General features: G+C 36.4%; 1 protein-coding gene across 1 annotated transcript; it reads right to left on the bottom strand.

The window, feature by feature from the left end:
• Window positions 1-3,557: 3,557 nt before the first annotated feature.
• Window positions 3,558-14,605, bottom strand: il2rb (interleukin 2 receptor, beta). The gene is made up of 10 exons (XM_055194631.2): window positions 14,330-14,605; window positions 12,383-12,473; window positions 12,167-12,290; window positions 12,012-12,078; window positions 11,811-11,901; window positions 8,934-9,067; window positions 8,531-8,756; window positions 8,032-8,134; window positions 7,611-7,692; window positions 3,558-5,784 (listed from the first exon to the last, which is right to left on the bottom strand). Exons 2-10 carry the CDS (start codon window positions 12,459-12,461, stop codon window positions 5,083-5,085), a joined length of 1,608 nt encoding a protein of 535 aa, XP_055050606.2. The 5' UTR covers window positions 12,462-12,473; window positions 14,330-14,605; the 3' UTR covers window positions 3,558-5,082.
• Window positions 14,606-16,604: the final 1,999 nt, after the last annotated feature.

The following is a 16,604-nucleotide window of genomic DNA, read 5'->3' as shown; positions in this document are numbered from 1 at the left end:
TATGAAAAGAGGTTTGGCAGACGATTTGTAGTTATTGCATTGTGTTGTTATTGTAATGTATTGTTAGTACATTGTATACATAAATTTTACACAGTAACGTTAGCTCAGTGAAAAGGTTGATATGCTTTAGCTATGATTTGAACTTAGGCAATTTACTGGATGTTTATTTTGCTTGATTCAGAAATCATTTACTCTAGAGAGACTCTCTTGTTATTGTTTCATTGCGGATGTCTACAGGAGGTTAAGTTTGGGCCATAAAAGCTGCATCGTCTATAGCGCACATGAACTCTTAATAAAACTAGTGTTACAAAAGCAAGAGTACATTGTGCTTTATGTGCACATAAACTATAACACACTCATCTGTTTTGCATTAGTATGTCTGGGTCATCGGTTGAATTCCTGTTACTTATGTAATAGCAATCATCTCATTGTCTCCATATGGAAAGAAAATTAAGCTCTGTCATTACCATTACCAACCTTTGACTGACAAGGCTGATTTTGTTCAACACGTGCTACATCCTCTCCATCTGTTCATTCATTTTCTGTTCAGTAATGTTGACCAACATTCTCCTGTGAGGCTGTTTTAAACACGCAGCATTATCATCCCTTAGGATCAGCATCTGTGGGAAACTTTTAGTTTGGGGTTTAGCCAGTGCTCTTAGAAATGCTTTAATGTTTGTTTAAGAAATTAAAGGAACCGCTTCACACTAAATTCTCCCGGATGTCTTTTCAAAACAATATGTATCTCAATCATGTAACTAAAAAAGAGAAATTAAAACTTTTAATGAAATAAACGTGGATAGTGATTGTGCCAAAATTTAAAGCATCATAACATGCGTCCAAATGGCTTACAGATAAGTCTTTTTACATTGGTTTAATGGGTTTCATCAATAGCATATAAATAAAGTTTATTATGGATCCTGACAATTAAAGGTTAGTCCATTTTCTAGAATTGGGGTACTCTAACTTGGACTCGGACTTGAGTCCGGACTCGAGTCCAATTTTGAATGAACTCGGACTTGTCACGCACTCGGGTGAATTTGGACTCGGAAAATATCCCGAGTACAGTCGAGTCCGCGTCATGTGTAACAATAAAACCAGCATAAACTTGAGATGAGAAATTAATTAATGTCTCGCTGTCTCCCCTCCTGTTATTTTTCTGCAACACACTGGCAGGCAGCAGCCATTCGCATTATACGCATCATACGATGTCCTCAAAGTCAGCAATAATTTGTTTTGCTTACGAAAATCATAGAGAATTTATTTGCAAGAGTGATGCACCGATGTATCGGCCACCGATATTTATCGGCCGATTTTTGATGAATTTAAAACCATCGGCATATAGGCAATAGCACGAGAAAGGCCGATAGCGATTGTTTATTAATTAACTGCATCAAGAAATCCATTATATGTAAAAAAATTTGTTAATGTTGTTAATAAAGTAAATCCTGAATAGCAAAAAACACCTTTGAAGGTTGTCATGCTGTCTTATTATATTTGTTTTAGCTTAATTTGTGCCTCTCTTATTATGTTGGTCAGTTGAATGTTAATTAGATCCAATCCATGTTCAGTAAAAATAATTTGATGCAAAAATAAATTAGCTAATAGACCAACTGTATAGTATTGTATACAAGTGTTTAATATCGGTATCGGCCAGAAGTTGTCTGTTTAAATCGGAATCGGTATCGGCCCAAAAAAATCCAATCGGTGCATCCCTAAAGACATCTGTTAAAAAGAAGATACCTCTTTATCCCATTCTTTTCTTTGAAATCATTTTTGATAGGAAACTAGTTGACATAAAATAAAAATGTTCAATGGCAATGACAAGATGCAATAGAGGTATTTTTATTACATTTTTATATTGTCATTGGTTTAATGGGTTGAAAAGTTAAAGTATTGATAGAAAGTAACAATTTAGAATTAAAATTTTGTATCTTTTTTCAATTTAATTACTTTCTGGAATCGGGCGGACTCGACTTGGACTCGGCCTTTATGAACTCGGACATGAGTCCAACTCGGACCCTTTTGGACTCGGACTTGATGTTTAAGTACTTGGTCTTGACTCGTACTCGAAAAAGGTGGACTCGGACCAAACTGTGCCATTTTCTTAAAAAAAATCCAGATAATTTACTCACCACGTTGTCATCCAAAATGTTGATGTCTTTCTTTGTTCAGTTAAGAAGAAATTATGTTTTTTGAGGAAAACATTTCAGGATTTTTCTCATTTTAATGGACTTTAACGTCAGAACGGTCCTCTTTCTCCACACTTGTAAACACTGGGGCATAGTTTCGCATACATCACCGTGACCTCTTGATGTAATGCCATATTCTGCGAGGTCGTGCTGGTGCGTCACACGACCGGAGGAAGATGAGAAGTTGTGGCCCAAAAGCGCACATTTTTTATTTTCTTGGCAAAAATGACAATCGTTTTGCTAGATAAGACCCTTATGCCTCGTATGAGGTCGTTTAGAGTCCCTTGAAACTGCAATTTTCAACTGCATCAAAACTGTTAAGTGTTGGGGCCCATCAAAATGAGAAAAATCCTGGAATGTTTTCCTCAAAAAACATAATTTCTTCTCGACTGAACAAACAAAGACGTCAACACCTTGGATGACATGGTGGCGAGTAAATTATCTTATTTTTAAGAAATAAGAAAAAAATTAAGAAAATGGACTAATCCTTTTTAGTATGAAGAAGGTATAAATGGCATAATGGTGAGTGAGTTTCCTTTTCTGGTGAACTTCTTTTTTTCTTGTCCACTGCCATGACCATCTTAATGGATGTATATAAATAGTATATAAATGAAAAGTGTTTTGTGTTGGTTCATAGTGAAGATCTACTGTAGTAAAACGCTTGGTCAATGTAGCTTTATGAGCTCAATATTGCCTCCTGGTGGATTAAGAACAGTACATCCACGTCCGACCAGACTGAGAGGTGGCAGGATTTGACTTTTACATACATGTTACATGTGTTGCAAATGTTTGTTTGTATATGATTTCCCTCAGCGGCGTCATGCCCATTTAAACTGAGGTGGGCACGTGCCTTCTCGGATTTTTAAGCAAAGTGGATTTTGCATACAAGTTGCAAATCTCAAAATCAATGAAGCATCTGTTACTTTTTTAAATAGGCAAAATATAACCAGTTCTGCACTTCAGACTGAGATTTTTGCTGTTTTAATCACGTGTTTCTTTCCAGACACATTTAATTGTTAATATCAATATTTAATAGTAATGGAGATTAATAATTATGATTACAGATAAAGTGTGCACACTGTGCCCCCTTAAAAAACATTGGTGCATGACCCCCCTGATTTCTCTTTGATTTAAAGGATGTTGCTCCATTGAAGTTCACTGAGTTTAATATTGAGGCCACGCAGCGGAGATAAGACTGATTTTTGTCTGATTACACAAGCAGTAGTACAAAACAGTGAAAGGAAACACGCTGCCACTTATAAATGTCAGACCACAGTTGGCAACCTCTAAAAGCCTCTGTTTAAAACAACACATGCCGCTTATGTTTTCTAAGTTTGATTATTTTGCAATGACAAGAAAGAGTAGTTACAAAAAGTATGGTTTAATAAAAAGTAAAACAAAACATTACTATAACCATAATATTGTATAAAATAAGTGCACATATAAACAAGAATACATATAATCCAGCAGTATTATATAGGCTTATGTAACCAGTAGAGATAATACACATTGCTGAAGCTTACGGAGAACATTTCATACTTATTAACAAATTGTTAATAAATATTAAGCATTCTTTGAAAGCTGTGTAGAGAGGTACAATCCATAACTGCAAATAATGCTTCTTCAATCCATAGAAATTTGTGTTAGGAAACACATACATACATAACACACATATATTTTAATATGGAAGAAGTATGCACAAGTGTTGATAATGCCTGGATATATGTTTTGTTTTTGTTTTGTCATACTACACTAATGCCAGTTCATAGGCTCTATAAATGGATTTCCTGTTTGAAGGCAAAGATGAACCTCAAAACTTTTATATACATACGATGAGCTCAGATGCAGAAGCGGTTAAACGCCACCTATGTCCAAAATTAGATGTTGATATTGACTGAATGCTCTTACACGTTTATCAAATACTTTCGCTTCAAATCTGCTTAATCTCGGCCATTCAAAAATTCAAAACACCACACTGATTTTTCAGCAAAGTCCTTTAAGTGCACGAAAAAAGAATTGGATGGATGCCAATGCGCATATGTCACAGTTACCGGAGTTTATTTGAAAGAGTGACTGGAAAGTTATGCATGCACTTAGAGGGTTTTGCAACGAAAGACGATCAAATTTGTTCAGTAGGCTACCAATGAACGTGATATTTGTGAAAATAAGGCATTTTAATTACTGACCAATAACATTTTCATGCCTTTAAAGTAAAATTAAAGAACCTAAACATGAGCCTGATAAAAATGGCCATTTACAAAAAAAACAAACATGTCAGACGCACTTAAAGGGTTTTGCATCTGAGCTCTTCATATTTATAAAGCAGCATTTATACCATGTTGAGAGCATTTAGTAATAATAAAAAGTAAAAAATAGCAGCCAAATATTAACCAAACCCTTTGAACTTCAGTTAAATGAATCATTGTTGATGATGATGCAAATTCTGTTTTCAAAATAAAAGTTTCAGATCTAACCTTTTAGCTATGTCACAGTTTTTTAAAGATTTTTAAACACTTGTCAATTAATGCAAAATAAAAATGCTATATGACATAGATTTAAGTGATAGCGTCTCTAATTACAGCCAAATATTTGTGGCCACTTTGCAGTATATGATCTTAGTGGCATTTTCCTGCAAGGTATTATTTAAGTTTGCCATGGTATCACCAATAACATGTTGAACAAAAGGGTAACAATTACTTTAAATGTAGCTTATAATGCTTGTAGGATATGACAGTTCAAAGCTGTTGTAACCAAAGCAGCCGTTACAACTAACTCACCACCGGATGTTGTAATGTATCGCCTCTGAATTCTCCCAATGCAATACAGTTCAGTGCTAAAAGCAATTAATGCATAATCTTTGAATATTCATGCGAATGCAATAGACCTGCACTTAGATGGACTTGTTGCTGTATTTCTGCATCTCTTTCAGGGTCAGATAGCCACTTGCGCAGGGCTCGATCAGAGAGGAAGGTCTGACAGCGCCGCCGTCTGCAGGCTCACATGTGGGATTGTAGATGGGCGAGACCACAGGTTCAGGCCACGGTACGATGACGGGAATCGGATGAAAACTCTCTGTGGTGCGAACAGAACCGAGGGAACCCTGAGATAAGGACATTATGAAGGTAACCAGAGCGTTCCCATCTCTATCAATGATTTCTGTATCATCTTTGTCGTCTTCACATTGCTCCGGCATGTCAAACCCAGAGTCTGGGCTCATAGGATCATCCGACTGGAAGCACGGGCTTTGTAAACGATCATACGAAGAGCCAGGGGATGAGAAAGCCGAGTTCGGGTCTTTCTCGGGGTGGTATGTGAAATAGACAGGACAGGTTTCTAGATGGAAGGATCCCGAACGAGATTTGCTGTAGAAGTAGCCCATGTTGGAGAAAATGGATGATGACGCGTGGCTGGTTCCACTGTTGTCAACTCCAGAATCCACCTGACCGGAGTGAAGGAGTCCGTTGGTAGACATTTGAGCAGCGGGATCCATAAAAGGCACCTCCAAAATATCAGAGACCTCGACAGGTGAGATTTCATCACATGATTGCGGATTAAGAAACGGCCCGATGGAGTTCTGACAGCCCAGCCATTTCTGTGGAGAGGTATGAGGATATTTATTAGTTGTAGGACATTTGTTTTTGAAATGATCACCACAAATACAAAAAATAAAATGAAAAGTGCTTTAGATTAGTAAAAAGCTCACGAACTACTGGACAGATCATGGTTTGAGTAGGTTTAGAAACAGTCAACAGGCTTGGTTGATGGTTTGAGGGTTAGGGGACAAATGACTCATCGTTTACAAGAATGCTGGTTCTCATCTGTAGTTTGTGCGGCTAAAATGATGCATATATTTTGTATGGGAAGAAGAACGTATCGGTTTGTGTCAATGCGTTACTGAAAACCCAACAGACTTCAAGAGAAATTTCATGTTGTACTGATGAAAAACACACGCACACATATTGGTGCAGCTATGATTATGAGGACTTAGGTGTAATACTTTTAATATGGAGCCCCTTATATCCGCCTTTATCTTACCCACCCCTACACCAAACCTTCACACAAAACTTTCTGCATTTTTACATTTATATAAATTTACCGTTATTTAGTGATTTAAAATATGGTGACCGATGGGATATGCTAATAATATAGGTGTAATGTATGGTCCTGCTCGATTAACTTTGACTTCACGTAAAATAATGGAAAGTTTAAGTTTAAGATCCCCTGGGGTCAATGTGTTAGCATGACAGGAACTTCATGCTGCTCTGTGAGATTTTTTCCATCGCCCGAGTGGCAGAGTGGCTTACGTTTCTTCCCCGCCACAGAAAATCACCAAAGGTTTATCTATGCCATCAACCGTATTATTTTGTTTTTGTTTGTTTGTTGATCACGAAGTACAAAGTAGATGAGGAAAACTAGGATTCAGTGTGTTGTTTACAATGCGTGGAATGGTGCGCTGTAATTTGTGGAGCGGATTTATTGCATTCTGCTGAAAAAGAGGAGTGGCGTTTATCGCGTTTTGCGAAAAACTAAGAAAAGATAACAGAATAACACGCCAGATATCTGATTTTGTGTAAAATTAAGAATTTACTTTTTGATACTGACCTGATGTAATACTGATTTTGGTGGTAACTCTTTTTTTTAAATGGTGTTTATCGCATTTTGGAACCAAACTCTTTATATATATAATCTCAATCAAATCTAATGCATATAGAAAATGTAAATAAAAACGTCACTACTTTAATGTTCAATATTAATGGTCTTTATGTGAATGAATAACATTCAGAAAATGTAATCTTCAGAATTTAGTTAATGCAAGTTAATATAGCCCCACAAACTATCAGTATCGGCAGATATCACTGTGAATGATCGACTATCGATACACTTGGGTTATTTTTAAGCCATGTTGGGTAAATATTGGACAGAACACACTGCTGGGTTAACTTTGACCCAATGCTGGGTTGTTTTAACCCAACTGCTGGGTCATTATAACCAATGGTTGTATAACAACAAGAACCCAATATTGGGTCATTTTTTACATAGCATGTGTTCTCCTATCCAATATTTACATCGGGGGTCTTCAACCTTTTTGTGAGCAAGGGCAACCACAATGAATAAAACAATGTGAAGCCCTACTTTACTCAACTTTTTTGTTTTACTTGTTGATTTTATTTTAATTTACTAAAGTTATCATACTTAAACCAAGTCAAGCTAATATAATACATATGTAATAAATAAATATTACAATTGAGACTATTAATAGAATGTGCTTTGGCGGGCACCTCACAGACTATGTGCGGGCGGGCACCACGTTGGAGACCCCTGATTTACATATTATGGGTTAAAAATAACCCCAACGTTTTTAGAGTGTATGAAAAAAATGTAATATCGGTGCATTTCTAATTTCCAAGAAATACTCACCCGGAAATTTCCTCCATGGACAGTGTGGAGAGGTTTAAAATATTTGGAAGGATCTGGAATGTGTTGTTGTTTTGGTTTTAACCTACGACAAAACAATCACTCATAAATTGATCAAATATGAATATAATTGTTTATGTCAAATATACATTTGACTTATACTGTATGTGACTTTTAAATATGTGACCCTTGCCATTGATATCCAGGTTAAAGTCTCATAATCTGATAATGAGATAAGGAGCATCAAAGTTTAAATCTTTGACATGATCTTGAGTCAATATTAAATATATCAAGGGTATACTTTTACAGAATGTTCTTTTACATTATGTAGGATGATTTTATGTAAAAAAAAAACAGTAAAACAGTTTTCACATTATATTTCAAATATCACCTTGACAGTTGAGTTTAATTTTCTAATACTCACCCTCTGCTTTTATTCACCTTGTAGGTGAACAAAGAAATGACAATGATTAAAACCAGTATATGAAAACCAATGATCAAAACTGTCCGGATATCGCCAGGCAGGACTGGAAAAAAAAGGAGTACAATTTTTATTATAATTTATTCAACTTACAGACTATTATTATATGTGACCCTGAACCACAAAACCAGTAATAAGTTTTATACATTTATACATCATCTTAAAACTGAATACATTGATGTATGGTTTGTTATGATAGGACTATGATAGGATATTTGGCCGAGATACAACTATTTGAAAATCTGAGGGTGTAAAAAATCAAAATGTTGAGAAAATCGCATTTAATAATATGTGTTGCTATGGACCTTTGTACATTTGGGCATCTTTAATGATAAATACATTTTTTATATATTTACGGTAGGAAATTTACAAAATATCTTAATGAAACATGATCTTTACTTAATATCCTAATGATTTTGCATGTAAAAATAACAGGACAGACCGGAGACTCCAACTGGTGGTGCATTTGTTGTAGTTTCGAACATCCCAACCTCAGACCTCCAGGACACAGCAGGACTCCAGTCGCTCCATTGCCCACCGAGGTAACCGTTATTTATAGGTTCAACCGGCTTCACACGCACCCTAGCCTGGTATTTTTCTCCTATAGTCAGGCGGTTAGGATCCAACTGAATGTCAGGTCCATGGGAGACGTGCCTAGTTGTCGCCATCTATAACACACAAGCACATACGTAAAGCATACAGATATGTCAAGCAGTATGCATTCAGAAATACAGAACAGCAGTCTGAGCTGGTCAATTGTGTTTCATTATTCAAGAGACTGTATTGAAGTTTGTGAAATTATTGAAATTAAATAAAATGTTTAATAAACACAAAGGCATGCTGACCTCCCATCCTACGTCTTCTGATTTCCACTGCACCTCGAATTCATATTCTTTTAAGCTCTTAGGGAAGTTTACACCGTTACTCCAGGTTATGTTGACCCCACTCACAGTGGGCTTATCCGGTGGATGAGTCTTAACTGTCAATATTAAAACAAATAAGAAATAACCAAAAAGACAAAATAAAATAAAAGCAGCAGCGGCGGCAGCCAGTGACTTCTTTATTCGAGGGCGCTCGATGCGAAGTTCGTCACAACATGTATGTAGCCCGTCACGTGTGTGGTTCCTATTTTCAAAATATGTGTGTTCTGTGCATTGAGAGATCGTGTGTGCATCACGTGTCTTGTCAAAATAAGTGCCTGCTGCAGATGCGTCTGAAGGGTTTATGATAAAAGAGACGCTCGCGTTTGCCAGATACTCGCATAATCTGATGCGTAATCAAAGTTTACTGTTAAGAATGTGTCTTGCATGTATTTTGTGAACGTGAGTGTCTCTTTTATCATAAAAGAGGCGTGTGCAGCAGGCACTCATTTTGACAAAACACGTGATGCACATGGTTCACATGACACAACAACACATATTTTGAATTAGCGCCCCTCGGATGAGCAGTCACAAGCCGCCACTGAAAAGCAGTAGGCCGGATTGGATTATGAAGGAATCGTGACTGTAAATCCTGATTGGATCTGCCATTGTAATAATTATAAATACATGTGACTGTACTGTACATGCTTTATTAAATTAATCAGCTCTGGTTATGTGCACTCTTCAAATGCTGGGTTGTTTTTACCCCTTGTTGGGTAAAATATGGACCTCTGCACTTTATAGGTGAAAAAATACCAACAAAAATTTGGTCACACATGTGACTGGTGGGAAAATGAATCAAGCAAATGAATTAATAAATTAAATGAATCAATTAGGAAAATTCTGTGAAAACCTAGTTAAAGTAATTTTTTGTGATTTGCTGTTTTCTACATAAAATCATCCTACATAATGTAAAGAGCATTCTGTGAAAATATAACCTTGATATCTTAAATATTGAGTAAGATCATGTCAAAGATTGAAATCAAATTTAGATACTACTTCTAATCTTGAGGCTGGATTTCACAGACCAAAAATGATCAAATAACCAAACTAACGTGGGGTTAATTGTAACACAACTACTTTACATAGTTACACAGGGCCAAGCAATCTGTGCTTTTGGCCTTTCTCTCTCACTAGCTGGGTTTCCATCACCATGATTTTATGAGCATTTTGAAGTATCTCATAAGAAATTAGTGTTGGAAACGCCAAATTGTGAGAATTTCAAATTTTAAGTAATATCATTGGGTCTCCAGTACTTATATGAAACCTCGAAAATGTGAAAAAGATCAACTCAGTAACTTAGTTTCGGTAAACCATTCTCTGCAAGCATGTGAAATATAGATAATTGAAATTTGGCTCCCCTTGTGATGTCAGAAGGGGATAATATTGCTCCTTAATCTGCACTATCCAACCACGGCACTGCCATTTATTGCAGAGATCAACTCATTTGCATTTTAAAGGACACACACACCTACAAAGTGTCAAATTTAACATGCTATAATAAATTATCTATATGATATTTTGAGCTAAAACTTAAATTTTTGTCATCTTAAAAAAAGTTGTGAAATGTCCTCTTTAATTCCAAAAAAGTTGTTGCACTCGCTTGAGATGTCTTTTGATTTATGCGGAAAAAAAGTAAATGCGAATAATGGTAATGCTTTGCCAAATAAATTCTGATGTAGTGAACATTAAACCCACGTGACTGATCCTCTAGCTGTATCAGCTGACGTCATCTTTACCATATATGGGGTTTGATGTCGTCGTAATGCCCTTGCTGTTAGTGCCTGCATCAAAAATCTGGCCTTTTTTTTTATGTTGACTTCTGTGCCAAACATCAAAAATACATTTCGTCCAAAAATTACAACTTTATTCAGCATTGTCTTCTCTTTCGCATCTATTATGAAGCGCATGCGCGAGACTAAAGTGATGCGGATAACGTGTTATCCTTAGACACGTTTGCGTTTTTTTTTCAAACTTGCAGCGTGTGTCTCCCTCAGACTATAAATAAAGCTCAGGGGCACAATTTTTTTTTAAAAAGAGCTGTGGCGCACCAGATAACACGTCATCCATGTCACTGCAGTCACGTGACTTTAGTCTCGCGCATGCACTTCACAACAGATGCGGAAGAGAAGACAATGCTGAATAAAGTCGTGTTTTTTTTTATTTTTGGACCAAAATGTATTTTCGATGCTTCAACACATTCTAACTGACCCACTGATGTCACATGGACTACTTTGATGATGTTTTTATTACCTTTCTAGACATGGACAGTATACCATACATAGATTTTTAATGAAGGGTCAACAAGCTCTCGGACTAAATCTAAAACATCTTAAACTGTTTTTTAAAGATGAACGGAGGTCTTACAAGAGTCATTAATGACATTATTTTCATTTTTGGGTGAACTATCCCTTTAAATACAATGAAATATAAAAATGTAAGTTTGGATTAATTGGAATGTATAAATATTATTTACTTAAAAATTTTGAGTTGGTTTACTTAAATGTTTTTTATGTAAACGGTTCCCACAAAAGTTTTAAGCATTCGGATGTTATGACTAATATTATTGAATTATTTATGTTCAAACTGAATTTCTCACAACAAGTGTTATAACAGCTCATCAGTAACAGTTAACCCCACCTAGGGTAAGTTGTAGCATTAACACTTCTGTCACTTTCAGTGTAACTGTATGAGAATGTTAGTATCAGAGATGAGTGTGTAAAATTATGATTCATGATTCAAATATTTTTTTGAATGATTGAGCCGAAACCAAATTGCGTTACTAATGCAAAAGCCACTTACTATTATGAGAAGGTTTATACATCATTGTAGTGATGAGAGATCCATTACAAGTCACACTCAAGATGATTTCATCAAGAAAGATAAAGTTCGGCTTGTGTGAGAGAAAGAGAGAAATGTAAGATGACAATTGCTAATAAATTGAAGTTAAATTTACAATAAACTACAACAAAATGAAAGTCATATGTAAGTAATTTTGCTCACCATGGTAAAGGTTAAAACACAACCTCTTTCAGAATATGAATGACTGTTCAGTGGCACCAGCTCACAACTAAAACACACACACAAAATCAACTCGACGTTGTCAAATCTGGAAGACTTTATCAATGTTTTGATTCTGTCTCTTGATATTTATTTACCTGCTGACTGGCAAATTCTTATCTCTGATCCCCCGAAGTTCACATCGCTGAGCGGAGAAATCCGTCGAGTTCCCCCACACACAGGAAATGTTTTTCAGGTAGTCGTTTACACAGATCAGACCTCCTTTTTATAGTAAGACCACAAGAGTAGATACATAAGTCGACATTTGTTTTATCTTTTTCAATATTTGTAACACAGATGCATGTCAAACTTACCAGTTTGTCTTTGACTTGACTGGGTGCTTTCATGAAACATGATGAAAATAAGGACAGCGGTATACCAGAAATCCTTCATCACTACTTAGATCTGAAACATATAACACAAACATAGGCTACACTATTAAAAATAATGGGGCGTCACGAATCAATAGAAAACCCTTTTTTATAAAAGGTAAAAAGAAATTTTTGAAAAAACTTTTGAAGCATATTTATTTTTAAGAATATTTTTGAAAAAACTTTTGAAGCATATTTATTTTTAAGAATAAATCAAGTAAGAGTTACAATGAAAGTAAATGGGGCCCCAAAATGGATTAAAAATATATTTTAAGTCTTCAATAAAATATGTATTTTACATAGCTTTGTCTAACTAGCTGACAATTTACCGTTTCTTAAAGACGGCTTAAAATAATTTATTATAATTATCCAATGTGAGTATTGCGGGAATGAAATGAACACACTGTTGTGAATTAAATGTAATGATGTGAGGTTGCGATTATTAGGCTGATACGTCAATACACGCCCTTCACGAAACTGTGGTTGGGTGATGTCTAAGATCAATATCTGTGATGGTTAATAGTAATCGGATGATGTTACCCTACGTCATCTGTTGATAACAAGTGTAAATGTTTAATTTGGGCGACTCTTCCAGAAACTTTGTTATGAGGTCACAAACAGTCGCTATGGAGATACGGCTGAGTGAAAACACGACCACAGATGTTACTGGTTTTTACCTGTGGCTGAAAGTGTGACACATACACAGAAATGCACATCAAAAAATGAATTGCTCCTGGGATTCACATCTAAGTGTAGTTACATTAAACTTTTTGGAGAAAGCCAGACAGACTTTAAATAATCTCTTTTTGAATCATGTTTTGGGACTTTAAATGAGCCAGAAACGACTGCGGTATCATGTATATTGCACAAATAAAATGGGGAGGAATTACAGTATTTTTTTTAATTTGTAACTTTTTTTAACCATAATCGATTATTGCAAGCATGTGATATTATCATTATAAATTGAATTTACTATTGCTCAAATACTACTTCAGCTTTCATTTTTAAATGGCAATGCTGTTGGCTTTTAACCCGACAGGATGTTGCCCAAAGATAACAGTAAACCGTGTAGCCACATATTGTATTCCACTGCAAAATTCGTTCGCGCTTTAGATCTGTGTGTATGACGCAAGCCACCTTTGATTCTTTCGCTGAGTCTGCCGTTTTTTACCAGCACTGCGCCCCTCATAGTGAGTGGGTGGTCAATCTCAACATAGGCAATTTCCACCGGTACAAAAAACACCCACAGACAAACAAAACAAAAAGCCCTCAGCCCTACCCAAAAGGTTTCGCAAAAACGGTGTCCAAAATGGTAACTATTGACGGTGCGTTTTTCTGGAAGCTCCTCGTAAATGAACACTGAGTCATTTTGACACTAGTTTTTTTTTGTTTTGTTTGAATGACAAACTGATCCTAAATCGGATCACTTCTAACATCTGCTTTCATTCTCGGTTTCACATAACGGTTTGGTTAGTGTCAGGAGCGCGTAGCGTTTAATGCTCTGTACAGTTTGCACTTTGCAGCAGTGCAGTCGAAATTCAGCCTTCGAACAATGTGTCATTGCATTAGATAGGACAATGCCAAATCAAATGTCATTTGCAAACAAATTAACACGATTCATTTCATTCGACCGATCTCTGGTTATAAATGGATGCATGCTTAAATGCCCAAACCACAGATGTAACCACGAACAGTTCATCAGAATAACTACGTACTTGTTTCCCTTACATGTCGATAACCAAAAAGAGGAAAATACTTTTTCCTTAATTTGACATTCGTATTTTTATCCATCTACATTTTTGACGCTTTTTGTCACTATTCTTATGCAAATTCGATCAAATTGGCACACTTGCACAGGTAAAATAGCAAAATTGGAAATGCAAGACTTACCCTTCAGCTGTCTGTCAAACAGCTGTCTGCGCAGGCACCATGGATGCAGTTGTCTGACTTTCTACCTGACCCTTATAATTTCCCCTCTTCCTTTCACCTCTCTCTCTCTCTTTCTCTCTCTCTCTCTCTCTCTCTTTCTCTCGATCTGCCCCTCCTCTATCTGTCATGAGCATCTTGTCTGCATCGCTCTACTTGTTCGACCTTTCACTCTCACTTTGTCGCAGTCTTGCTTTTTTTGACAAATGCACTCCTTTACCTCTGCTCGATGTGTGAATGCGCCTGTGTGCCCGATTGAGTAACCACAGCGTCTGCTGTGCAAAGTGCTTAGTTAAAAGGTCAGCGGGGTTTTTCTCGCATAAACTGAAGGACAGAGGTGAAAATTTGTTTTACTTATTATTGTACAATGGACGTCAAATTGTAACCCACACTCTAAATTGGAATTAACTCAAAATTTGAAGGCAACTATATAACTCACTTTTTTAAGTTGAACCAACAAATCTTTTATTTACAGTGCAATGTTTCAAAACGATTTCATGTTATAAAATTACCAATCACCATAAGCCCAATAATATTCTCATCGGGTCTCTTCGACGCTTTCGTGCTTGCACCATCGCACAAAAATAAATCAACAGGAACTATATTTATCCTTGTGCATGCAAATGTGTATTTTTTTACATAAAATGTTTTTTTTTAGATAAAGTCACATAACTTGTCCATGTTGGCATCTCAACTTGGTTTTGGGTCTTACACGACCCAAATGAGAGTAATATTAGCCTGTTGGGCCTCTCGCTGGGCTCTTCACGGCGCGCGAGTTGTGTTCATAGCACAAAGGTATACGAAAGGACCACATCCTGTTTCATACAAACATGATACCCACAGACTACACACACACACACAAACATGCATACAAACAAACACCATGCCTGCATGCAAGCAACTCTACATGCACATAGGTTGTAAGCCTACTGGAGCTAAACGAGAAGCAAAATAATTTATATGAAACATCTTAGTCATGCATATCTTAGGCGAAATACCACTCTTACTCAGAACTCTCGCAACGCATAATCGGTTCGTGAGAAGCCCTTGCCCCAATTTGTGTAATATTAGTGAACGGCAAGAACAAGAAACGAACGCAAAGACTTTAAACAAATCAATGTTTTGCTTAAACTTCTGCACATCACCGAAACAGGTTTTCCCAACACTCCTTATGTCTGCCATTGCCGTTCAAAGTATTGACAGTGCTTTAGCCAATGCCCCTGTATCAGGATACTCAAAGGGATATCTGCTGTCATTTACTAAACCTGTATGAGTTTCTTTATTTTGATGAACACAAGAGAAGATATTTTGATAAATGATGGTAAACACACAGTTGACAGTACCCATTGACTTCCATAGTAGAGGAAAAACAAATACTATGGAAGTCAATGGGTATCTTTTCTTGTGTTCATCAGAATAAAGAAGCTCATGCCGGTTCAGAACAACATGAAGGTGAATCAATGATAACTGGATATTCATTTTTGGGTGAACTATCCTTTTAAATAAAGCATCACAGAGCTACAATGTTTACACTTTCAGAAAATAAGGTATAAAAGTTCACAGGGGCAGTACCTTTTCAAAACGGTCTATATTGGTACCTATATCTGTACCTAAATGGAACATACTAGGACCTTTTTAAAAGGTACTGTCCCGGTGACAACTGAGAGGAAAGTCAATGTGCGTAGCTTGCAGCTCTGTATGCAAAATAAACTGGTGTTTAACAATTACATATTTGCGATCACGAACAAAAGGGAAATATAACAACATGCACAACCTACGTGTTTGTTTTGTAATGTGTGATAAGCATTATTATGGTGTGGTAGTGAGTATTGTACATAAGTGCAAATGCAAAGCGTTAAAAAGTACTAAAATAAAACGAGCATAATGTGTGAGATAGGTCGATGTAACCAGGCTCTTTGCTAAAGGTCAGTAGTCTTCGTAAGGGAAGAGGGAGGGATTTACACCCGTGCAAAACAAGAAAACAGCCTCGGGTCGTAAGACCGCAAAGAAAGGTGTTTGAGGGGTCTAGGTAGGTGTTGTGAGTGAGTGTGTGTGTGTGTGTGTGTTTATGTGCGTGGGTGGAATCTGCAACATGCAAAAATTCTTATGTTGACCAGCAATGCTCAAAATAAACCAAGAGTAAAAGTCTAATAATGGTATGCACTGGAGATTTATAGGAACGGAGCTCATACACCTTTTATAAACTAATATGTACAGCTTCTGCTTTGTTAAAGGGATA

This window comes from Misgurnus anguillicaudatus, chromosome 19 (assembly GCF_027580225.2).
Source record: "Misgurnus anguillicaudatus chromosome 19, ASM2758022v2, whole genome shotgun sequence".
NCBI classification, from domain to species: domain Eukaryota; kingdom Metazoa; phylum Chordata; class Actinopteri; order Cypriniformes; family Cobitidae; genus Misgurnus; species Misgurnus anguillicaudatus.
The sequence above is the reverse complement of the archived record's forward strand: the minus strand, read 5'-3'. Positions and strand labels throughout refer to the sequence as shown.